Below are 27120 nucleotides of genomic sequence, written 5' to 3'. Positions count from 1 at the left end.
CGCCCGTTTCTGGAAAAGCTAGGTGACCACCAATAACGGCCTCATTACCGGTCACTCAGCTTTCCCAATACCTTGAATGGCAAATCTTTCTAGGTCTGACTTCTGACCGACGCCCTCACATTGTTCCCATTTCTGCAGATATTGTGGTGTCTGCCCCTTTAAGACCAGCATCCGAAAAGTGATCAGAGACCAATGGATCCGGGTGACGTTTGGTTATAGGGTCACCCCCCCCCCCCCCCCCGGAGTGCAATTAGGTGATACATTGTATAATGACACATATAGACGATCCCCCACCCCCGGTTCCTCTCTGCCTGTGGGGCGTCCTCTGATGTCTCCAGATGTTCAGCGCCAAAGTGCGTCCTCGCTCGGAGACAGACCGCGGTGTCCTCACCAAATATGGAGCTGGTTGTGTGTAATCCGATCATTGCACGAAAAGAAGGGGAAGAGGGGAAAACGCAGCTTAATTAGAACAAGATCCCGTGGGGGGGGGGGGGGATTTACTTGTGTCCATTAACCCTTCATGACATGACATCCTGGAAGACGAGCGGCTCCATGGCGCTATTACACGCGGCGGTTATTGCTCTGTGCGACGGCGGGCGATCACAGCGCAATATCGTCAGATAATATTTACCTGGGCTTAAAAATCACCGGACCGCTAGACGATCGGAGATAATGGCGGCCGCGGGTTCTGTCTAGTTTGGACGCCCCCTTTGTCATATGACAGGTCTCCCCTGCCAGCAGACGATTGTGGGGGGGGGGTCTTCTTGCTGGGAGCCCCTAATATGATCTAGCGGGGGCAGCAGTGTAGAAGTAGGACAGTGGTATCATTGGGTCCATTCTGCAGCCCCCCCCCCCCCATTGCCAGGGGTCTTGAGTTTTTAGCCCCCACACTTCTTATTAGATGAATGTGCCCTAATCGGGGGTATGATGAGGGTTCATGTAGTAATTCACATACAGTGGGGAGCTCCTCTATCTGGGACGTAGTACATGACATTATCCAGCAGGGGGCGACATGGAGCTCAGGAGAAAGCTCCTCCCAGAAATCAGAGGATATGAAATCTGTGCTCCTCCTGATGCATGATGGGAAGGACGTTCAGGATAAAATACAGGGATTTATTATTAGTATTTTATAAAATGTCTTCGCCGTGTGACTCTGGGGGGATTCCTGTTGGGTTCAGCGGTGGGTGGAGTTGTCCTTTAAGTTTCCCTCCGGCATGTTCTATGAGCAGCGTCAGCGCCATTGTCGGCTGTACTGAGCGTCTCCAGAACAAGGCCGGTCCTGTGTGTCCTCCGCTGCCGGCGCTCCCTGTGTTTGTTCAGCTCTGGTCCCAATTAAATAAACTGCATGTAACCCACAGACTGGCAGCGAGCCACCCCAGGCCAGAGAGCAGCCACGCTAGCTGCCAGGGGGCACAACAGAGCCCACATCCCTGGACAGACACACAGGACCCAGTGTGACCACCTCACCCTATAGCAATCCCCCTACACAAACAGGAAGCGGCCCATGAAGAGGGGTCTGTCCCCAAAAGCTTACAGTCTAATGTATGGAGTGAATACGGAGCGTCTGTACTGGCGGCAAATCCTAAACTACACCGAGGACCCAGGATATAGGGGGAGTATCACACACACCAGAGGCTTAGATACACAGCTCAGCAGAGAGGATACACAGCATGCAGGATCACACATGACAGGATTAGATACACAGCTCAGCCGACAGTATCACACATGATAGGATTAGATACACAGCTCAGCAGACAGTATCACACATGATAGGATTAGATACACTGCTCAGCAGACAGTATCACACATGATAGGATTAGATACACTGCTCAGCAGACAGTATCACACATGATAGGATTAGATACACTGCTCAGCAGACCGTATCACACATGATAGGATTAGATACACCGGCTCAGCGACAGTATCACACATGATAGGATTAGATACACTGCTCAGCAGACCGTATCACACATGATAGGATTAGATACACCGGCTCAGCGACAGTATCACGCATGATAGGATTAGATACACTGCTCAGCAGACCGTATCACACATGATAGACCGGTCCCTATTCCTGGAGAATATTCTGTAACGAGATTCAGTAACATTACATGATGGGGGGTGTAGTTCTCAGACCGCATCACACGGGGAGGCTTAGATACACCATTATTACAGGACGTGCTTTGATGTGTAGATTGGGGCAGGATGTTGTCAGGATGTGACCGCTCTTTTATCTTGTCTGGGGCATTGATGTCATGTCGGCTGCAGGGGGTCTTGGGTCTGGGGTCTGGGGGGGGGTTGTGGTTGGAACTTGAAAGTAGCCGCACTGTTTATATGAGGAGAAGGTGTTATATCCCCCCAGGGAAGTATCTGTGGGGGAGGGGAGACTGTTGCCTCACAGGTACAAGAACTTTACATATTCATTCTACAAGGTGAGAGTGTCAGGAGGAAGGGGGTGGGGGAGTTTAACCTATTCAGCGCTGGATGCAGATTACAACTAGTCCTCGCCGTCTCTGATGCAGAATATATACGGGAACATTCCTGTATATACCGATCCTGACCAACGTGGAGCACAAAGTGCAGAATGTTTGTATTGGCGCCTCCGGTGGCCATGACTGGTACTGCAGGTGACTCCCAGCATTGGGTCCCTCATGATCGTCTTCTCAGTAACCCCCAAATCATTGCTGGGGACCATTTAATATATTAATTGCTGTTCAGTTTTATCTGGGGGTGGGGGGGGGGGTCACATATTTACCAAACAGATGTAGCTGAGCTGAGTGCAGTTTGTGTTTGTATTATATGATCAATGCAGCGTTAAAGGGCAAGTGAATAATTTATTAGCGCTCTCCGGGCAGCTGTCATTAGTGTAGGCGGGTTCACTTTAAATGACTCTTCTTCTGGTGTAGATTGTCAGCTCTGCTGGTTCAGAGGCTTCTGTCTCTTCCTAACCTGATGTCTCTGTTGTGTGCAGGTGGCTGCGGAGGACGTGTGTCCGGGTGGTCCCGTCACCAAGGCCGGAGCCTGCTGTACCCTGTGCCACCCGGGTTTTGGGGTGTCCGTCCCCTGTGGTGAATCGGATACAGTGTGCGCGCCGTGCAGAGCGAGTAAGTGACGGTCATAGAGCGCCCCCTGTCTTGCTGGAAAGCTGGGTGACCACTCCTCTAGCATTTGTGGTGTCTGTCAGTTTCCAGGAAAGCTGGGTGACAGTCCGCGGGCACTACACCAGCTCACACGGGGTGGGCACTCATCTTTCTCCCGCTCCTCAGTGATGCATCCACCTAGCTCTGACAGTATACAGGAATGTATTGCTTCATAACTAAGAAGATTTGCAGTTCAGGAGCACAAGAAAGAAGTGACAACCCTTTTGGGAGCTGTAATTACATCCAGGGTTTTTTTTTTTCCCCTCTTTAAAGAAACCTCTAAAATATCTGACACAACCGCTCATACGGGCATTGTCACCCAGCTTTCTGGGAGTCCTGAATGGTAAATCTTCCAGGTTATGTAGAACACCGACCTTTCTGAGTGTGGGAAAGTATAATGAGTCTGTAATATTCTAATGTTCTTGTCTGCAGATTCTACCTTCTCGGATGTGTCCAGTGCCACTGCCAGGTGCCAGCCGTGCTCCAGCTGCCAGGGTGCCATGCAGTCAGCGGAATCCACCTGTACCACGGAACAAGACACCACCTGCCACTGTCCTGATGGCTACTACCTCCACTCCACAGACGGTGGTGCCTGCCTCCCCTGCCAGGTGTGTACCAAGGGCCATGGTGCCAAGACGCCCTGCAGCCGCACTGAGAACAGCGAGTGCCAGCTCTGCCCCAAGGGCTTCTACTCGGAGGTGAAGAGCAGCGTGTCCCCCTGCCTGCCCTGCCGAACCCAGTGCCTGGAGACCGAGGTCCAAATCGGAGACTGCACGCCGCACCACGACATCCTGTGCATGAGTAAGTGTCCGATATCTCGCCGTCCCACCGTAGAACACAAGCGTTGTACGTAAAGCGAGGGTTTGTTACATTGTATCCAGTCTAAACAACCTGGACTCCATTTTACCTGCACTGAAACATTGTAACAAACTGGACTGGGGAGAGTTGATGTATTGTAAAGACTGGAAACAAATGTACCAAACCTTCAGCTGTGAGAAGTGTTTGGTCAGATGAGTTTTCAGCCTCTGGATATAAACATTGGGGCAGATTTACGAAGATTCATACCGGATAAAACGAGTCCAGGCAGCAGATGCGCCAAATGAATCCCAGTGGCGCGCACTTTATGATAAATTTGGCGCATCTCGCTAGACATCGTTCTCTTCTGTATACTATCTCTTGGTTGGCTTAGTTTTCGTTTGGCGCACTTGAAGCCACGCCCACTTCCCCACACCCCTCATCTGGACCGTTTCTTTAGGCACAAAAATCTGTTCTTACATTACTCTGAAACAATGCACCAAAATTTGGCACGGATTTCTAGACACCGTAGTAAATCTGCCCCATTGTATACTCCCATTCACTGACAGCAAACAGAGATCTGGTGAGGCTTTGAAATGCAACACCTAATAAGAATCCAGGAACGATCATGTGACTGCGTGTGAATTGCAGAATATCCGGCTAGTGCCACCTCTGTATACACCATGACGGAGAAAATGGCGCCATTTTTATTTATTTTTTGGCCGCTCTCTTCAGGGTTGGCGGTTTTTACTATGTGGGTGTGGCCTAATGTGTTGCTAGTTTACACCAAATTTCTATATCGTGCGCGACATTTTATCCTTCAAATATCCCGCCGGCCACGAGCTGCGGGTCAGATCAGACGTCCAATGTAGAAGAGTTTTCTGGAGGTGGAAACGGCGTGGACGGCGTGCGGCTCATTGACGCGTCTCCTCCTCTGAAACACAGGGACTTTGTTGTGCGCTGGGACACAAGCTCCTCAGGTCGTCCTTAATCCCCTTATTGTGGCGGTAAATCCTCGTGGCCGCGCTGGCGCTGCCCCCGATAGACGAGTGTATTATCTCTAGGCTGGTGACACTGGCCAGGTGGCATGGAGAAGTCTTCATTGTCTGGGATAGATACCTCCATAACGCCAGCTGTCAGAACAAGAGCCGGCCTCTGCCTGGGCATGAGACGGGGCCGCTGGCATCTCCCTCAATAGAGCAGCAGGACGGCTCCCCGGGGCCCGGGACCCGCTATCATATTATTCAAGTGCTTTGAACTGCGGTTTTCTTGGCAGAACCAGAGCTCCGGCTAAAAAGGATCATAATGGAGATTTTCCAGACGCCGCCCCATGAGTACCGGCTCTGAGAGCTGACGGGCCCCGGTCTCCATTTATCTGGATTCCTAATCCCTTCCTTTTATTGCCTTCACGGAGTCCATTCATTACATCTCATCAAAGGGAAATCACAACATTCTGCCCCAAACCAAAGTGTCCGAGTGTCAATATAACCCAACCATCGTATGACGCAAAGAAGTGTAGTGTCCACAGGGGGCAGTATTATAGTAGTTATATTCTTGTATATAGGAGCAGTATTATAGTAGTTATATTCTTGTATATAGGAGCAGTATTATAGTAGTTATATTCTTGTATATAGGAGCAGTATTATAGTAGTTATATTCTTGTATATAGGGAGCAGTATTATAGTAGTTATATTCTTGTATATAGGGAGCAGTATTATAGTAGTTATATTCTTGTATATAGGAGCAGTATTATAGTAGTTATATTCTTGTATATAGGAGCAGTATTATAGTAGTTATATTCTTGTATATAGGGGGCAGTATTATAGTACTTATATTCTTGTATATAGGAGCAGTATTATAGTAGTTATATTCTTGTATATAGGAGCAGTATTATAGTAGTTATATTCTTGTATATAGGAGCAGTATTATAGTAGTTATATTCTTGTATATAGGAGCAGTATTATAGTAGTTATATTCTTGTATATAGGAGCAGTATTATAGTAGTTATATTCTTGTATATAGGGAGCAGTATTATAGTAGTTATATTCTTGTATATAGGGAGCAGTATTATAGTAGTTATATTCTTGTATATAGGAGCAGTATTATAGTAGTTATATTCTTGTATATAGGAGCAGTATTATAGTAGTTATATTCTTGTATATAGGGGGCAGTATTATAGTAGTTATATTCTTGTATATAGAGGCAGTATTATAGTAGTTATATTCTTGTATATAGGGGGCAGTATTATAGTAGTTATATTCTTATATAGAGGGGGCAGTATTATAGTAGTTATATTCTTGTATATAGGAGCAGTATTATAGTAGTTATATTCTTGTATATAAGGTGCAGTATTATAGTAGTTATATTCTTGTATATCGGGGGCAGTATTATAGTAGTTATATTCTTGTATATAGGAGCAGTATTATAGTAGTTATATTCTTGTATATAGGGGGCAGTATTATAATAGTTATATTCTTGTATATAGGAGGCAGTATTATAGTAGTTATATTCTTTTATATAGGAGCAGTATTATAGTAGTTATATTCTTTTGTATATAGGGGGCAGTATTATAGTAGTTATATTCTTGTATATAGGAGCAGTATTATAGTAGTTATATTCTTTTGTATATAGGGGGCAGTATTATAGTAGTTATATTCTTGTATATAGGAGCAGTATTATAATAGTTATATTCTTGTATATAGGAGGCAGTATTATAGTAGTTATATTCTTGTATATAGGAGCAGTATTATAGTAGTTATATTCTTGTATATAGGGGCAGTATTATAGTAATTATATTCTTGTATATAGGGGCAGTATTATAGTAGTTATATTCTTGTATATAGGGGCAGTATTATATTAGTTATATTCTTGTATACAGGTGCAGTATTATAGTAGTTATATTCTTTTGTATATAGGGGGCAGTATTATAGTAGTTATATTCTTGTATATAGGAGCAGTATTATAGTAGTTATGTTCTTGTATATAGGGGGCAGTATTATAGTAGTTATATTCTTGTATATAGGAGCAGTATTATAGTAGTTATATTCTTGTATATAGGGGCAGTATTATAGTAGTTATATTCTTGTATATAGGAGCAGTATTATACTAGTTATATTCTTGTATATAGGAGGCAGTGTTATAGTAGTTATATTCTTGTATATAGGAGCATTATTATAGTAGTTATATTCTTGTATATAGGGGCAGTATTATAGTAGTTATATTCTTGTATATAGGAGCAGTATTATATTAGTTATATTCTTGTACATAGGGGCAGCATTATAGTAGTTATATTCTTGTATACAGGAGCAGTATTATAGTAGTTATATTCTTGTATATAGGGGGCAGTATTATAGTAGTTATATTCTTGTATATAGGGGCAGCATTATAGTAGTTATATTCTTGTATATAGGAGCAGTATTATAGTAGTTATATTCCTGTATATAGGGGAAGTATTATAGTAGTTATATTCTTGTATATAGGAGGCAGTATTATAGTAGTTTTATTCTTGTATATAGGGGCAGTATTATAGTAGTTATATTCTTGTAAATAGGGGCAGTATTAGGGCATGACCACACATGGCGGAATTCCTCCGCAACTGTCCGCATCAATGCCGCACAGAATCTGCGTTGCAGATTCTGCAGCGGATCTGCACAAAATGTGCAGAAAATTGATGCGGACTGGCCGCTGCGGACTGCAGGAAAAGTGCTTCTCTTCTCCCTATTCAGTGCAGGATAGAGAGAAGGGACAGCACTTTCCCTAGTGAAAGTCAAAGAAATTCATACTTACCGCCCGTTGTCTTGGTGACGCGTCCCTCTTTCGGCATCCGGCCCGACCTCCCTGGATGACGCTCCAGTCCATGTGACCGCTGCAGCCTGTGCTTGGCCTGTGATTGGCTGCAGCCGTCACTTACACTGAAACGTCATCCTGGGAGGCCGGACTGGAGACAGACGCAGGGAGTTCTCGGTAAGTATGAACTTATATTTTTTTTTACAGATACTTGTATATTGAGATCGGTAGTCACTGTCCCGGGTGCAGAAACAGTTACTGCCGATCGCGTAACTCTTTCAGCACCCTGGACAGTGACTATTTACAGACGTCTCCTAGCAACGCTCCCGTCATTACGGGAGCCCCATTGACTTCCTCAGTCTGGCTGTAGACCTAGAAATACATAGGTCCAGCCAGAATGAAGAAATGTCATGGTAGTAAAAACAATACGCTCCGCAGCACACATAAGATCTGCGGACTTCATTGCGGAATTTTGACTCTCCATTGAAGTCAATGGAGAAATTCCGCCATGAGTCCGCAACCAGTCCGCCACTGCTCCGCAACAGACAGAGCATGCTGCGGACACCAAATTCCGCTCCGCAGCCTATGCTCCGCAGCGGAATTGTACGCATCGTGTAAACGAACACTGCTAAATTAAAGTGAAAGTCAATGGAGAAACGGCTCCGCTGCGGATTAACGCTGCGGAGTGTCCGCAGCGGAATTTAAGTGAAATTCCGCTATGTGTGAACCCGCCCTTATAGTAGTTATATTCTTGTATATAGGGGGCAGTATTATAGTAGTTATATTCTTGTATATAGGGGCAGTATTATAGTAGTTATATTCTTGTATATAGGGAGCAGTATTATAGTAGTTATATTCTTGTATATAGGAGGCAGTATTATAGTAGTTATATTCTTGTATATCGGGGGCAGTATTATAGTAGTTATATTCTTGTATATAGGAGCAGTATTATAGTAGTTATATTCTTTTGTATATAGGGGGCAGTATTATAGTAGTTATATTCTTGTATATAGGAGCAGTATTATAGTAGTTATGTTCTTGTATATAGGGGGCAGTATTATAGTAGTTATATTCTTGTATATAGGAGCAGTATTATAGTAGTTATATTCTTGTATATAGGGGCAGTATTATAGTAGTTATATTCTTGTATATAGGAGCAGTATTATACTAGTTATATTCTTGTATATAGGAGGCAGTGTTATAGTAGTTATATTCTTGTATAGGGGGCAGTATTATAGTAGTTATATTCTTGTATAGGGGGCAGTGTTATAGTAATTATATTCTTGTATATAGGAGCAGTATTATAGTAGATATATTCTTGTATATAGGAGCAGTGTTATAGTAGTTATATTCTTTCTATATAGGGGGCAGTTTTATAGTAGTTATATTCTTGTATATAGGGGGCAGTATTATAGTAGTTATATTCTTCTATATAGGGGGCAGTATTATAGTAGTTATATTCTTGCATATAGGGAAATATTATAGTAGTTATATTCTTGTGTATATAGGAGCAGTATTATAGTAGTTATATTCTTGTATACAGGGGCAGTATTATAGTAGTTATATTCTTGTATATAGGAGCAGTATTATAGTAGTTATATTCTTGTATATAGGGGCAGTATTAAAGTAGTTATATTCTTTTATATAGGGGCAGTATTATAGTAGTTATATTCTTGTATATAAGGAGCAGTATTATAGTAGTTATATTCTTGTATATAGGAGCAGTATTATAGTAGTTATATTCTTGTATATAGGGGGCAGTATTATAGTAGTTATATTCTTGTATATAGGGGGCAGTATTATAGTAGTTATATTCTTGTATATAGGGGGCAGTATTATAGTAGTTATATTCTTGTATATAGGGGCAGTATTATAGTAGTTATATTCTTGTATATAGGAGCAGTATTATAGTAGTTATATTCTTGTATATAGGAGCAGTATTATAGTAGTTATATTCTTGTATATAGGGGCAGTATTATAGTAGTTATATTCTTGTATATAGGAGGCAGTATTATAGTAGTTATATTCTTGTATATAGGGGGCAGTATTATAGTAGTTATATTCTTGTACGTAGGGGGCAGTGTTCTACAATATTTTTCAAGTACAATACTGAGTTGATCTCTGTCTGGATACTTTTTCATTGAATAAGATAACTCTAAGGCGGGATTCACACGACCGGGTCGGGTCCGAGCCCGAGTGCCGGCCGGTAAAATCGGCCATTCTGCCCGGCCGGTTTGCATAAAGTTATGCATCCGTGCCGGGCCGGGCAGATCCGGACAGTGACATCAGCGGCAGCTCCTGAACGGGAATCCCCATGTGTTCGGGGATTCCGCTTCAGGAGTTTCCCCTGATGTCACTGCCCAGATATGGACAGAGACATCAAGCGCTCTGTCCAGGAGCGGAATCCCCGAACACACGGGGATTCCGCTCCTTTAACTTAAGTGCGGCTAGCACATAGCAGAGCGGGGAGATACCTCCCCGCTCTGCTATAGTGGCGTCGCTGCAGTAGTAGCAGCCGCAGCAGCTGCTGCTACTAGCGGCGCCATCGAAGGTGTCGCCGAGCCAGGGTGCTTTTAACAAGCAGGGGAAGGGAGCCAGCGCAGCGCTCCCTCCACCTGCTGTACACCCCGGCCCTGCAACACAGTGTACAGCGATGCCATTCGTCAGAATGGCATCAACTCCTCCTCCTCACATGCAGTCTGCGCTGTGAGGAGGAGGAGATAGAGCGCAAGCGCCGGGAAAAACGGCCATCACTCGGAACACATTCCGGTGATGGCCGTGTAATACCCGGCCCCATAGACTTCTATGGGAGCCGGGCGGCCGGGTGCCCGGGCAAAGATAGAGCATGTCCTATTTTTTGACGGCCGGATTTCCCGGCCGTCAAAAAATCGGTCGTGTGAATAGCCCCATTAGGGGTCTATCATTCCTAATGCAGCCGGGTGCCGGCCGATTTATGAACGGCCGGCACCCGGCCGGGAAACCCTGCCGTGTGAATGAGGCCTTAGGATTTGGGTTATGGGAATGTTTCTTTTTGTATCTATCTTGCTACTCATCTGTTTGTGCTGACATTGATCTCCGACTCTTCCACTATCACCTCCTTGTTACCTTCTCAGAGGTTGTATTTGTGTTTTTGGGATGTGAGTATTTTCTGTGACCCTGTCCTCTGACCCTCTTCACAAAGACACTTCAAAGGCTTGAGGGTTGAAGAATTGTTGCATCTGGTCGGAATACAGTGTAGTGCTAACAGCAGAGCTGGGGGGTGGGGTATTGTAGGGGGCAATACTGGAGAGGTGTCTGCATTTATATACATTTAGTGCGATGAAGTGGGATTATTCCTGTAACTCAACCAGCAGAATAGTGAGTGCAGCTCTGCAGTATAATACAGGATATAACTCAGGATCAGTACAGGATAAGTAATGTAATGTATGTACACAGTGACTCCACCAGCAGAATAGTGAGTGCAGCTCTGGAGTATAATACAGAATATAACTCAGGAGCTGTACAGGATAAGTAATGTAATGTAATGTATGTACACAGTGACTCCACCAGCAGAATAGTGAGTGCAGCTCTGGAGTATAATACAGGATGTAACTCAGGATCAGTACAGGATAAGTAATGTAATGTATGTACACAGTGACTCCACCAGCAGAATAGTGAGTGCAGCTCTGGGGTATAATATAGGATATAACTCAGGATCAGTGCAGGATAAGTAATGTAATGTATGTACACAGTGACTCCACCAGCAGAATAGTGAGTGCAGCTCTGGAGTATAATATAGGATGTAACTCAGGATCAGTACAGGATAAGTAATGTAATGTATGTACACAGTGACTCCACCAGCAGAATAGTGAGTGCAGCTCTGCAGTATAATACAGGATATAACTCAGGATCAGTACAGGATAAGTAATGTAATGTATGTACACAGTGACTCCACCAGCAGAATAGTGAGTGCAGCTCTGGAGTATAATACATGATGTAACTCAGGATCAGTACAGGATAAGTAATGTAATGTATGTACACAGTGACTCCACCAGCAGAATAGTGAGTGCAGCTCTGGAGTATAATACAGGATATAACTCAGGATCAGTACAGGATAAGTAATGTATGTACACAGTGACTCCACCAGCAGAATAGTGAGTGCAGCTCTGGAGTATAATACAGGATATGTAATGTATGTACACAGTGACTCCATGTTTGACTTGTCTTAGTGTAAGGCTGCATTGTAATATTTTAGCTTTTTAATAACTAGGTAAAGATGTGCCGATTCTGAAGCGGAAGGATGATAATGGTACGATGGAGACGTCTCCGGTGGACGGCAGTAAGTACAATGTTATATTTTCCACCTACCAGCCACTCTGTTGGAAATATATAACCCCAGCACACACAGAGGTACACGAGATCCAGATGCAAGCAAATTTAAGTTTTATTGCAACAAAGCTGGTAAAGTTGAGGTAGTAAGCGACTTGGTAAGACGTTTCGGCCGAACCTCGGCCTTTGTCACTGTCGCTGTTTGTCGATATCGCTGGTATGGGATGTCCGCCGGATCTTCCCTGTGTGTATTTTTGATTACCAGCCACTCTGTGTCACTAAAGTCAGGAGATCCCCCAGTAAGCATAAGTCCACATCTTGGTTATATCTTTCTCTGGGAAAGCTGGGTGACATCTCATTCAGGTGCCAACACTGCACAGGGAAGTTGTCACCATCCTGTCCAACATTACTGAAAGCTGTGCATTGATGGATCGCTGTTTAAGGAGTTAGATTTACCATTCAGGACTCAAGGAAAGCTGAATGATGGAGGCAGCCTGCATATTCCAACCCTCATCCACTTGGAATTTATACATATATCTTTGAGATGAGAAAATTTTACTTTTCTCTGTGACCCCGTCCTCTGACTCTCTGCACACAGACACTTCAAAGGAAGAGGGGGAGGGGGTCAGCATCTGGTCGGCAGGCAGTGTTGTGCTGACAGCAGAGCTGGGTGGAGGGGGTATAGTGGGGGCACAGCTGTGGAGGGGACGGCTTCAAGCCGAACAGGCTCCATGTGTAGAAATATATCCAGATCATATATATATCTACTACACAGTACTGCTCCTCCTGTCCTGTATACTGGGTGTAATTCTCAGTATCTGTATTATTCTGTATATATGGACACTGCACAGCACCACTTCTCCTGTCCTGTATACTGGGTGTAATTCTCAGTATCTGTATTATTCTGTATATATAGACACTGCACAATACTACTTCTCCTGTCCTGTATACTGGGTGTAATTCTCAGTATCTGTATTATTCTGTATATATGGACGCTGCACAGTACCACTTCTCCTGTCCTGTATACTGGGTGTAATTCTCAGTATCTGTATTATCCTGTATATATATACACTGCACAGTACCACTCCTCCTGTCCTGTATACTGGGTGTAATTCTCAGTATCTGTATTATTCTGTATATATATACACTGCACAGTACCACTTCTCCTCTCCTGTATACTGGGTGTAATTCTCAGTATCTGTATTATTCTGTATATATATACACTGCACAGTACCACTTCTCCTGTCCTGTATACTGGGTGTAATTCTCAGTATCTGTATTATTCTGTGTATATATACGCTGCACAGTACCACTTCTCCTGTCCTGTATACTGGGTGTAATTCTCAGTATCTGTATTATTCTGTGTATATACACTGCACAGTACCACTTCTCCTGTCCTGTATACTGGGTGTAATTCTCAGTATCTGTATTATTCTGTATATATGGACACTGCACGGTACCACTTCTCCTGTCCTGTATACTGGGTGTAATTCTCAGTATCTGTATTATTCTGTATATATGGACACTGCACAGCACCACTTCTCCTGTCCTGTATACTGGGTGTAATTCTCAGTATCTGTATTATTCTGTATATATATAGACACTGCACAGTACCACTTCTCCTGTCCTGTATACTGGGTGTAATTCTCAGTATCTGTATTATTCTGTATATATGGACACTGCACAGTACCACTTCTCATCTTTTTAATAAATGTTAACAAACATACACATGCCATAAATCCGCACATACAATACACGGGTCAAAAACCAACACAAAATGAACAAGTTATAAACACATTATCAATCTCGGCCGTCTCCTCTCTGGTCCAGATCACATTCCTACCAGCACTCAGTCTTCTGTATTATAACTCTCATCATCCACACATCACTCATCATCCACACATCACTCATCATCCACACATCACTCATCATCCACACATCACTCTCATCATCCACACGTCACTCACATCAGTATAAATACAAATACACAAAACTCATAGTCACAAATCAATCCAGACGCCTCAAAAGGAACAAAATCAGTAACAGTCTAAAAAATAAATAAAATTGTTAAACCACAATAAAACCAAAAACTGACCCTAACCGGTCCCTGTGCCCATCAAATTATATTAACCAAGGAAAATGAGAAATTCCTACATGAGAAAACACAAGATGTGCCTAATTGGCAAATAACCCCCCCTTTTTTTTTTTTTTTTTTATTATTTAGAATTTTTTTTTTTTTTTTTTACATTTTTACATTTTTTTTTTTTTTTTAATTTTTTTTTCCCTCCACCCTTTTTCTTAACCACAAATCCGCAATATGAATACCAATTAGTAACCAATATATACAATATATACAAAGCAATACTGAACATACATATATATATATAATATATACATTATACCCAATTCAAGACCAATGTCCAGTCCAAAGTCCGTACCTTTAAGCTCCGACCGACACCATCGTCCATCCTTCAATGTCTCTTTGATCGGGCCCGGCTTTTTCTTATTATTTGTACCCCCCCTCCCCCCCTTTCCCCCCTCCCCACCTAACATCTAACCCCCTCACATCTATACAAAAATACTACACTCTACAAGATATAGTAAGTAAAGACTCAGCCTGTACAATGGCATACATTACCTGACATAACACATAAAACATCCTTAACAAATCCTACCCACAAGGCCCTGGTTCGGTACCTGCAAGCCCTATATCCATCATCAACTATAAAGAAAACAAAAAGCTACAGTGGCAGCATTAGCCCCCCACCAGGAATAGAGACGACTAGACTAGGGCACGCTGAAGGAGAAACCCCTCCAAAGCATGGAGGCCCTACTCGTGCCCAGTCTCTCGAACTCCAAAGAACGAACCTTCCCCAGGTCACCGAGAATGTTCCTCACCACCTCTTCCTCCGGGAGGGTTTTTTGTCTGGTTGATACAAAACACCGTGCGTTCCACGTGCCGTACCTGACCGCTAAGCTGACTAGAAATAAAGTGCCCCGATCTCGACCACCCAGGTGTCTGAATGTTCCATAGGCCCATTCCGCATAGGAGAGACCGGTCAGACCAGGCCAACCAATGGAGGCACCCACCCTGCTGTAGACCCCTGTATTGAGGGGACAATGAAGCAGGAAGTGCTCCATGCTTTCCAGCACGCCGCCACACTCCTCCCGGGGACAACCCCTTTCCTCAGGGTTCCTGTGTTTCAAGTTGTCCCTCACATACAGTTTCCCATGGAAGCAACGCCAAGCCAAGTCCCAAAACTTTAAAGGGATCCTACTAGAATTTAAAACCCTCAAACCAACCTCCAGATCCCGACTTGGGCAGTCCCTGAGCGCCAGGGGCTTCTGGAAATGGGTCAACAGAACCCTGTTGTCAAGGAGCCTCCTTGACAGAGTCCTGATCTCCCACATCCCCAGACCCCACCGGCGAATTGTTTTCAGAACCACGGTAGCGTAAGCCGGAAGATGCCCATGCGGCGTGCGAAGGTCCTTCACTTGCCCTCCTGTCTCCCATTCCTGGAAGAAAGGCCGAAACCACCCCCTGCAGGAGACTACCCACGGAGGAGCCCTCTCTTGCCAGAGGCTTGACATGTTGATCTTTACAAAGGTATTAACCAGGAATACAACAGGGTTGACCATACACAACCCCCCTAGTCTCCTCGTACGGTATGTCACCTCCCTCTTGACTAGGTTCAGCTTATTCCCCCATAACATCTGGAAGAACAAGCTGTAGACCCGAGTCCAGAGAGGTTCTGGCAAGATGCAGACACTGCCCAAATAGATTAACAAAGGGAGCAGGTAAGTTTTGATCAAGTTGACCCTTTCTCTGAGGGTCAAAGACCAACCCTTCCACTGGTCGACCTTCTGAGCGGCGATCTTTAGCCTGCTGTCCCAATTTTGTTTGGGGTAATCCCCCTGGCCAAATTCGATGCCGAGAATTTTTACAAACTCCTGAGGCCCTGGAAGAGTGTCCGAGAGATCAAAGGTAGGATCTCCCCCTCCCAGCCAGAGACTCTTACACTTATCCTGGTTGATCATGGACCCGGATGCCTCCGAGTAGCGGTCAACTTCAGACATCACCCACTCTGCCTCCCCTCTCGAGGACACAAAGACGGTGACGTCATCCGCATACGCCACCACTCTCAGAGTGGCTTCCGAGGCTGCCAAGTCCATGCTGACTCCCACCAACGGTCCACGATCTACCCTCCTAAGGAAGGGGTCAATCGCGAACACGTATAAAAGCGGGCTCAGCGGGCAACCCTGGCGAACCCCAGACCCAACCTCAAAAGAGCGGCCAATCCAACCGTTCACAAGCGGAAAACTCTCTGCCCCTGCATACAAGATCTTAAGCCAATCAACAAACTCACCCGGCAGACCATACCTCAGAAGGACCGACCAGAGATACTCGTGATCAACCCGATCAAACGCTTTTGCCTGATCCAAGGACAGCAAGTACCCCTTCCAACAGCCCGCCCTACTCTGCTCCACTGCCTCTCGGACACCGAGTACAGCGCTAAACGTGCTGCGGCCTGGAACAGAGCAATGCTGAGCCCCCGAAAGGAGCCGGGGTGCAAATTTCACCAGCCGATTAAACAGCACCTTTGCCAGAACCTTTCTGTCCACATTGAGTAGCGCTATGGGACGCCAATTCTCAATGTGCGATGGGTCTTTACCCTTTGACAGGATGATCAGGGCCGACCTCCTCATTGACTTCGGCAAAGTGCCCGAGGAAAGACACTCATTCAACACCTCAGTCAACAGGGGAACTAAAATCTCCTTAAAGGTCTTGTAAAATTCAGACGTTAAGCCATCTGGACCCGGCGACTTCTTGAGGGCAAGCCCTTCAATCGCCAGTCTCACTTCCTCTTCCCTGATCGCCTCTGCCAAGGCACCAAGAGAGGGGTCTACTTCTGGTTCGGGGACAGTTTCAGCCAGGAAAGCCGACATCGCATCCCGATCAAGATCCATCTTTCCCAAGAGGTGCGAGTAAAAGGATCTGACGACCTCCAAGATCCCTGATCTGGACCTTTTCAGGGATCCTGTACTGTCCATCAGTCCTGAAACCACTTTACTATTTACTGACATCTTGCAGTTCTTGTAGGGGTCGGGCGAGCGGTACTTCCCAAAATCCCTCTCAAAAACTAAAGATGCGTGTCTATCATACTGGCAACTCTTAAGCAAAGATTTCACTCTGGAGATGTCCTCGCGGTCACCTCCAGTCGAGACAAGATGCTCGAGTTTCCTCCTCAGGCCCTGATACAGGCGGTACCTGTCCAGGCTCCTGAGGCTCGAGAGCTGGCGGAAGAAACTCGCCACCCTTTTTTTGAACATCTCCCACCACTCCGACTTACTGCTACAAAGATCCAGTAATGGTACCTGGCTCTGAAAGAAATCCTCAAAGGACCGTCTTATCTCCGCTTCTTCCAAGAGAGACGAATTGAGCCTCCAAAAGCCTCTTCCCATCCGGGGGGTCTCTGCAACATTCAGAGAAAATAAAATTAAACAGTGGTCGGAGAACTCCACCTCAACGACGGACACTGCCGAAGAGATGGCATCCTCCTTTAAATAAAACCTATCTATTCTAGACCTACAACTACCTCGATAAAAGGTGAATCCCGCGTGGCCTGGGGTGTGCCGGATGTGGACATCCACCAGGCGAGCCTCACTAGCTATCCTATTTAGGGCCACACAGTCATAAGTCAGCCTGTCTCTGGAACCTCCCCTATCTTGGGACCTCGTGGCAGCATTGAAGTCCCCTCCAAAGACCACCTGCCGACTCGTAAAAAGATAGGGCTTGATCCTCATAAAGAGACTTTTCCGGTCCCAGCTGGTTTGGGGACCGTAGATGTTAATGAGCCTGAGCTCCTGTCCCTTCATGAGGACATCCAAGATCAGGCACCTCCCCATTTCTAATTCAATAACCCGTCTGCATTCTACCGATGCGGTGAAAAGAACCGCCACCCCGCTACCCGGCTCGGCCGCAAGAGACCAATAAGATGGTCCACGCCTCCACTCCTTTTTCGCTTTATGTATGGCTGCCAAGTCTGTCAGCCTGGTCTCTTGCAAAAATAAAATGTCGGCCTCAATTCGGCCGAGAAAATCAAAGGCCGCAAATCTAGCCTTGTCAGATTTAATGCTGGCGACATTAATAGATGCCAGCGTCAACGGGGTGGGTGCCGCCATCCTGGGTGATTGAATTAGATGACCTTTTTCCCCTTCCCCTTGCCCTTCCCCTGGTTTTTATCACTGTCTGATGAAGAGCCGAGGGCCCTTTTGAGGGATGCTGATGTGTCCATATCCTTCCCCTCCTCCACCTCCTCACCAGCACCACTATCAACCTCACCTCCAGGCTCCAGGACAGCGCTTCTCACCGGGGGTTCCGCATGCCCTGAGGCAAGAAGCTGGACGCCCCCCACAGACCCCCTCGTCACCTTCGCCACATCCTCACCCCCACCCTCCTCATCTGAAGAGGAGATGTCCCTGAGGGTTTGAAAGCGGTTTGAGAGAACAACAAGAGGTGAGTCGGTTGGCCTTTCCTTAGGCACCTGGACCAGGGGAGGAGAAGATTTCTTATCTCCCTTTTTTTTCTTTTTAGCACCCTGCTTGCGCTTTTCATCTAGCCACCGTCTACTGTCCTCATCCATACTTTCATATAGCGAGGAACATGAAGAAGCGGCTTCCTCCTCCCTCTCCAACCTCCTGACCTCTTCATTCAAGTCCTGTTCCCCCAGGGCCTCAGTAGCAATGACACTCGCCCCCGGAGCAGGGCCAAGGGTTACCCCAGTTGCCTGGGGCTCCCCGAGTTCCCTACTCCTTCGACGGTTCTCCAATCGCCTTAACTTGGAGGGTGACTTGCCTTTCTTCCCTGGCCCCTCAGCCCCTTCACCTCCACCAGTGCCAACCACGGCAGGAGCAACCTCTCGGCTTTCTCCTGCTGGGCCCGCCATGGCGTTGGCAAAGGAACGAGGGCAGCGACTGAATGGGTGACCTAGATCCCCACACAGGTGACACCGAATATCCCCACAGGATGTGGCAAGGTGACCTATCCCCCCGCACAATGCACACTTCTGCACTCTGCAGTGGGCACTGAAGTGCGTGGGGTCACCACACCTGTGGCAGAGCTTCGGCTGCCCCTGGTAAAAGGCCAGGATTCGGTCCCTTCCTAAAAAGGCTGAGGAAGGGATGTGGGTGACAGTACTTCCTGAACGCTTTAATTTAACCATAAAGGTCCAGGCCCCTGACCAGATGCCAAATTCATCCCTGTTTTTTTTGGGGACCTCCGTTACCTCCCCGTACCTGCTGAGCCAGGTCATAATGTCCATACAAGAAAGACACTCATTGCAAGTTAGGACGGTCACCTTCTTGATTTCGCTCTGACGAGACAACGCTTGTACAGCGAAGTCTCGCCAGCCGGGCTCATTCTTCACCAGCTCATAATTTGACCAAAAGAGCTCCAGGCCCTCCGGCCGAACAAAGCTGATGTCAAATACTGGGGTGCCATAGGGATGTATCAGGGCAAAGATGTCGATCGCCCTGAAATTCATCTTCAACAGAAGCTCAACTATTTTTGCCCTAGGTGGGCACGTATCATTGCCTCTCCAGCGAAGACGAACAACATTCCTACGAGCCCCCCCAGGCCCGGCTGTCGGAAGGGTCCACACAGTTTCCCCTTCCCTTTCTTCTCGGAAAGCAGTCAGGCCATGCCTGTCTATCCAGAAGGACAGATCAACCGCTCGGCCCTCTACCATTATTGTTCTCTCACCCTTTTTAAGGGCCTCCAGGAGGCGCCGCTGTAAAATACCGTCCCCAGAGCCTGAAGATGAGGAGGAGGCCCCAGCAGTGACACTGGCATAACTGCGAGTAGTCGCCCCTGGGGGGGCAGATGGACCGGCCTCACTAGACCTCATACCCCTGGCAGTAACATTCCCACCACTCACCCCGGCCCCAGACACAGGAGAGGGACCATTATCAATATCGCTCGTACCGGCACCATTCATACCCTCACCATTATTAACAGCACTTGTACCGGCACCATTCATACCCTCACCATTATTAACAGCACTTGTACCGGCACCATTCATACCCTCACCCTCTGGACCAGCAGTAAAAAGTGTTTCTGGGCCGGATGTTATCGCCTCGGTGTCATCAGGTTTCCCCTCCACCTCATTAGCGTGACATTTCTTTACTTGAGACAATCCTTCCTTCTTAGAGCCAGCAATGCCCAGACTCGCCCTCACCCCTGGCAAAGCTGGCTCCCGGGCTGGGGATTCATGTGACGCAGCCACCAAAGGAATACTAGTGACTGCGCCACCGGACCCAATGACCGCAAGCTTGGGGGGACATTCAACCGTGCCGTCAGTCCCAGCAGCCCCTTCATGCTGCCGCCGCTCAGTAGCACCAACGGGTTCCAGGGACACTGGAATATTCGCTGCCAGCTCTGGTGTCGAGCCGCCCCCCATTACTGAGGAGGAAACCTGAGCACCAGAGCTTTGTTCTGCACCCAACACTGGGCCACCAACATTATCTGGCGCTATTGACGCCTTAAAAACGCCACCAAAAACGCCACCGCTACTACGACAAGCAGGGACATCAGCCTCCATTATCACGCCATCATTAATCTCCTCGCTTTCCTGCACCGGACCCACTTCAGGGCCCGGGCTAGGCTGGATCACGGGGCTTGTGCAGCGAGCTGACCCTGCGGCCAGCTTGGGTAGCACTGGGTGGGGAACAAACTTAAAACTGACCTCCTCCACGATTTTTCCAGCCTTTCTTGATTTTAGTCGCCGCCGGGCTTTGCGCTTTGCTGCGCGCTTGGCATTAACATTCTCCTCTGGACCCAAGTCCGCGCCAAAAGAAAAATGCTGCAGGCTCACCGGAGACTGGAGCTGCCGTATTTCCGCCATCAGCCTCCCACCTGAATTGCTGCTGCTGATGTCCTGGTCACAGGTGTCCCCCTCACCAGCTGAGCTGGAGTCCATGGGTAAAGCCACTTGCTCTGCAGGCAGCTCGCTGCACGTACTCCGCTGACCAGACGCACCCGGATACATTTCCTCCTCCTCACCCTCATCATCCGTCTGCTTTCCAGGGTCACAGACACCCTTCATTGCCCGGAACCGATCATCATTAAGGAGTTTCTCCTTGAAAGGTCCACTATTCTCCAAAATAAACTTGCGCTTTTCTTTCAGGGCATCCACCTCAGATTTGAGATCCCTGATAGTCGCCATTACTACCAACCTCTTTGCTCCAGAAGTGGCGTGCGACCGAACCCGGGCTGCTTTCAGCTCCTCCTGGAGCTTCCGAATGGCCTTCCCGGCGTCCTCATACCCACGGAGGCACTCCGCAACACGGGAGCTAAAGGTGGTTGTTGACTCCGTGGCACGTAGTTCACCCCAATCTGCCTCCACACCATCATGCATGCTCTGCTGCACATCTCCAGGGGCGATCCTGCTGGCTGCAACACCAGGAACCTTGCGGCTTTCCTGGCTTTCTGTCCTGGTTTCAGGCGGGGGCAGGATCGGGGCCACATCGCTGTGACCCCGACTAGATCTTCTCACCCCCACAACTTCGGCCGGTTGCTGAACGCTCCCGCTACCCGCCGGCCTAGACCGGGTAACAGGAGGCTGAGAAGCACTTGGCTGGGAAGAACTTCCTCTCATCCCAAGCAGCAAACTCTCTCCCTGGAGAGGAAAGAGCCGACACCCGGAAAGAGCTTCCTCCAACACACAGACAGCACACACCCGCTCCTCCTGTCCTGTATACTGGGTGTAATTCTCAGTATCTGTATTATTCTGTATATATATATATATATATATATATATATATATATATATATATATATATACACTGCACAGTACCACTTCTCCTGTCCTGTATACTGGGTGTAATTCCCTGTATCTGTATTATTCTGTATATATGGACACTGCACAGTACCACTTCTCCCGTCCTGTATACTGGGTGTAATTCTCAGTATCTGTATTATTCTGTGTATATACACTGCACAGTCCCACTTCTCCTCTCCTGTATACTGGGTGTAATTCTCAGTATCTGTATTATTCTGTATATATGAACACTGCACAGCACCACTTCTCCTGTCCTGTATACTGGGTGTAATTCTCAGTATCTGTATTATTCTGTATATATATACACACTGCACAGTACCACTTCTCCTGTCCTGTATACTGGGTGTAATTCTCAGTATCTGTATTATTCTGTATATATATATATATATATATATATACTGCACAGTACCACTTCTCCTGTCCTGTATACTGGGTGTAATTCTCAGTATCTGTATTATTCTGTATATATATATATATATATATATATATATATATATATATACTGCACAGTACCACTTCTCCTGTCCTGTATACTGGGTGTAATTCTCAGTATCTGTATTATTCTGTATATAAACACTCTGCACAGTACTACTTCTCCTGTCCTGTATACTGGGTGTAATTCTCAGTATCTGTATTATTCTGTATATATACACACTGCACAGTACCACTTCTCCTGTCCTGTATACTGGGTGTAATTCTCAGTATCTGTATTATTCTGTATATAAACACTCTGCACAGTACCACTTCTCCTGTCCTGTATACTGGGTGTAATTCTCAGTATCTGTATTATTCTGTATATATATAGACACTGCACAGTACCACTTCTCCTGTCCTGTATACTGGGTGTAATTCTCAGTATCTGTATTATTCTGTATATATATAGACACTGCACAGTACCACTTCTCCTGTCCTGTACACTGTGTGTAATTCTCAGTATCTGTATATACACACTGCACAGTACCACTTCTCTTGTGTATAAGGTTCCTTTAACACAATATTTTTCCCCACAGATAAAGATTTATCAATTCTGAAGCGCACCGATGGTAATGGCCGCAAAGACAACACAACGATGTCCGGCTACCCTCCGTTTACCTTACCGGCGGACAATAGTAAAAACATAATTCCCGTCTACTGCTCCGTTCTGGCTGCCGTGGTCATCGGCCTGATTGGATACGTGGCTTTTAAGTGGTGAGTTCGCCTGATGACGTCATCGTGCTGATCATCTTTATTCTTTTAAGGAAGTTCAAAATCCTTATGAAGGATGTGCCAAGTGGCACGCAGACCCGTACTAGTGACGTCACCGGGGTGACATGGTCCTACCTGCGAGTCAGACCAGGGTGAAGAAGATGCCGATCCACTCTAATTTCGGCTTCACACAGTGGGTCAATCACTGAGCCCCAAAAATGTGGGGGTGGAGGCGCTCCACTATGGTGTATACATTGGTAGCTCCGGACATTTGTGTTGTCCTAAAACTTGAAACAACTGGGGAGAATTATTTGTTCTGTCGTTAATCTAGACCGGACGGGTAGAAACTGCGCCAATTTAATTAGTGGTGCACGTTGTAGGATATTTCGGCACAACTTGCTAGTGATGTCAGACCCTTTCCTCTTCCTTTTATCACATCTTAACTTGCATTATTACTTACATCAATCTCTTGCGCCAAATAAATGGTGCACGCCAAATAATATGGCGCCTTTTACCCACACCACAATATGGCCGCTATTCTGTGGTTTAGCGACCAATGTAGATGGAAATCCTGAATGGTTCCTCTTCCATATGACTTGTCTCTGAACTTCACACATTTTTCATCTTCATCCTGAATTGGCTTCACTCTAGGAGATCCGTGAGAAGGTTTCCTCCGAGCCAGGGCTGGTTATCCCATAGTTCTCCTCTCGGTAGGGAGGACATTCCAGACCTAGGATGAGGCTTTTGTCCCCCTTGGTGTCTGTTCCGACCGATTTTGAGTGTATGAATAGGATTAGGAGCCTCCTCCGTGGATTAGATCGGTGTCTTTTAAACTCCTCATCTCTTCCTGTTCTATAACTACGTTTCCTTTTTACTTGTTCATTGCCTGAAGCAAAAGCTTTGCGGCTTCCCCTACGAACGCTGGTCACATAAATCCAAGACATTACGGATTATTTCCATCCTGCTGCTACGGGAGACGCACAAAAATATTCTGTCCTAGAATAGATATTGGAAATGTAGTCCATTTCGGATAATTATTTGGTAAAAAGTGGACACCCCTGACGGGTATTAAGTTTAGGAATACTCATTTGTCTTTGGTGGGTTTGGTTTAATTGGGTCATTCGTTGTCTTGTATTGGCTGTTTATGGGTTCATGAGAAGGATCATATTTTTGACGGGCTTCATTGGCCAACACTTTTTGCATGTCAACCCTATAGACCTATCAGTCAGCCATAGAAGGACCAAGCAGATAACTGACTGATATATCTACTGGCTTGAAGTTCTGGTTGATCTTTAGTCTTCCAGGTTCCATTGGAGGCTTTAAGTTCTAACGGTCTTGCATCCTAATGACCAGTATGTTGTGTTGTGTTTTAGCTGGGTCACTTGCAAGCAGAAGAAGCTCCTGGCCAAACAAAGGGCCGGAGAACTGGCTGCATCTGGTGAGGGCGAGAAGCTTCATTGCGACAGTGGAGTCTTCCTGGACACGCACAGCCTACAGGAACAGAACCAACTCAACAAAGGTATGTTGGACCTTTCATGGTCAGTAGGAGATGACGCTCAACATACTCTTCACACCTCTTGACCACAGGGAATTAGTTCATTGTCAACTCTTGGCATAATTGTATCTATAGATAGACCAGGAATATCATACAATTGTTGAGTAGAGTCAACTAGTAAAGTTCTTCATCAAGAAAACGACTAGATATGTGCGCCCTCCGCTCTGGTGGTCATCATATTTAACATGGACCACCTCAATAGTCTTTAGGACCAAGAAGGTTTGGTTGGGTTTCTTTATCGAGCAAAAAAGTAACTTTGACCCTTTTTTGTTCCAACAGCAAAATTGGAGCCTAAACTCTACATCAACCTGCCACCGCACAAGCAAGAAGAAGTAGAGCGTCTCTTGACGGACACAAGTCGTGGCAAAGACTGGCAACGTCTGGCTAGCTTGTTGGGTTATGAAGAAGATACTATAGATACTTTCGGTAGAGGAGAAGACCCAGTTCATACTCTTCTCACTGACTGGTCATCCAAGGAAAGTTCCACATTGGAAGTTTTGTGTTCAGCTTTGGTTAACATGGAGCGGGCTGATGTAGTGGAGACCCTGAACAGCACCACTGATGCCAGCTCCGTGGTGTAACGACCGGCGTTCTTGTCCAGAGAGCACTGGATTTTGACACCAAAAACATTAGGAACAAGTGTTCTTATCAAAGACTGTGATTTGGCAGCTGCATCTACTACATTGATAAGAAATGTTCTGGAAGACGCCCGACTCAGCTGGATGTCTTCTTCTCACGATGGATTTCCACCACCATCTTCATGTGCCTTCATCTATGTACCTCCGCACGGTGGGGTTAGATGGCAGTTGAAGGACTATCTCATGGGCTGGCACTTGGCTTCAAGACTCCTTAAGGGTCAATCCCACTAAGAAACTTTTTTGGGCAACCCACAACGTACTATAGAAGCCAATGGTCCTGAATGTATAAAACACAACTTCATCTTTCTTCAAGGGAATTTTTTGTATTCGGTCTGGTTCATGTTATGGCCCCATCATTCTATTTGTATGGACGAGAACTGCCGATGGGGTCTCTCCTCCTTTCTCCGCTTCTCTCTAGGTGGTGGAATGGTCTTCATCTAAAAATCTGCCTCCACAAACTATGACGTCCGGATCGACCGTCCACATATGTTCTGTATTAATATTATAAGCCACATTCAGGGTCGTTGTGGTTTCTATTGTTGCTTTTATCTTTATTTTGTTTTTGCTATGGGAATATTTTTTTGTTCTGCTGTTCATATCATCTGGAAACTAAAGCCATGACTCCGTATGGACGACTATGATGATGATTCGTTTTACTTTGACACAACGTGGAAGAGAATGGAATATAATTATTTTTTTGTGTTATTAATATTGAAAAGTTGCTCAGACTTTTTGTAAACAAACCCTTTTGGTTCAGCCGTTTTCTTACCAATTTTGGGCACCTCTGAGAGGTCATCCTCGTGCTGTTTTACATGATAGCCCCGATATTAAATGCTATTTTTATTTCAAAACTTCAAATGTTCCACAATTTTTTTTTATTAAACATTTCGGGGGGGGGGGGGGGGGTCTGCAATTTCTAATTTCTGATTAGACGCTGACATGTATATATTTGTGGCCGGTTGCTGTACCTCACGTCTGCTCTTCTCCCCTTATGTTTAGTCCCTGGAGGAAATTTATGAAGCCCTCTAGGCTAGTTTTCTGCTTTTTCACCTCTGAAGACGCTTTTCAAAAACATAGGATGGAGCTTCACGGGAGGTGGGTGGGCGATAAATTTTCTGACGCACGAAAGGCGCATCTTACTCCAACTTTCTTTATATTTAGAGTGGCGTTTAAAAAGGCCAGCCATAGGAAATGGCAACTTATGTGAGCACTCTCATCCTCCTGTGCAGTTTCTTCCTCTTGTGGCCTCTGCAGTCTTTTCCTTCTCCTATTCCTCTTCCTCCACAGTCTCTTCCTTCCCCTCCTCTTCATCCTGGGCAGTGCTTGTATGCAGTTTCTTCCTCTTGTGTCCTCCACAGTCTCTTCCATCTCCTCCGCAGTCTCTTCCATCTTTTCCTCCACAGTCTTTTCCTACTCCTCCTCTTCCTCCGCAGTCCCTTCCTTTCCCTCCTCTTCCGCCGCAGTCTCTTCCATCTCTTCTTCCGCAGTCTTTTCCTGCTCCTCCTCTTCCTCCAGTCTCTTCCTCCGCAGTCTCTTAATTCTCCTCTTCCTTCCCCTCCTCTTCCGCCGCAGTCTCTTCCTTCTCCTCCTCTTCCTCCGCAGTCTCTTCCTTCCCCTACTCTTCCTCCGCAGTCTCTTCCTTCCCCTCCTCTTCCGCCGCAGTCTCTTCCTTCCCCTCCTCTTCCGCCGCAGTCTCTTCCTTCCCCTCCTCTTCCGCCGCAGTCTCTTCCTTCCCCTCCTCTTCCGCCGCAGTCTCTTCCTTCCCCTCCTCTTCCGCCGCAGTCTCTTCCTTCCCCTCCTCTTCCGCCGCAGTCTCTTCCTTCCCCTCCTCTTCCGCCGCAGTCTCTTCCTTCCCCTCCTCTTCCGCCGCAGTC

General features: G+C 46.2%; 1 protein-coding gene across 1 annotated transcript; it reads left to right on the top strand.

The window, feature by feature from the left end:
• Positions 1-2875: 2875 nt before the first annotated feature.
• On the top strand, positions 2876-26140 carry LOC142701468 (tumor necrosis factor receptor superfamily member 16-like). The gene is made up of 6 exons (XM_075848139.1): positions 2876-3104; positions 3573-3941; positions 11971-12039; positions 22879-23056; positions 24427-24572; positions 24888-26140. Exons 2-6 carry the CDS (start codon positions 3641-3643, stop codon positions 25187-25189), a joined length of 996 nt encoding a protein of 331 aa, XP_075704254.1. The 5' UTR covers positions 2876-3104; positions 3573-3640; the 3' UTR covers positions 25190-26140.
• The last annotated feature ends 980 nt before the right edge of the window (positions 26141-27120 follow it).

Source organism: Rhinoderma darwinii, unplaced genomic scaffold, assembly GCF_050947455.1.
Source record: "Rhinoderma darwinii isolate aRhiDar2 unplaced genomic scaffold, aRhiDar2.hap1 Scaffold_2045, whole genome shotgun sequence".
Lineage (NCBI taxonomy): Eukaryota > Metazoa > Chordata > Amphibia > Anura > Rhinodermatidae > Rhinoderma > Rhinoderma darwinii.
This window is presented reverse-complemented; position numbering and strand designations above follow the sequence as displayed.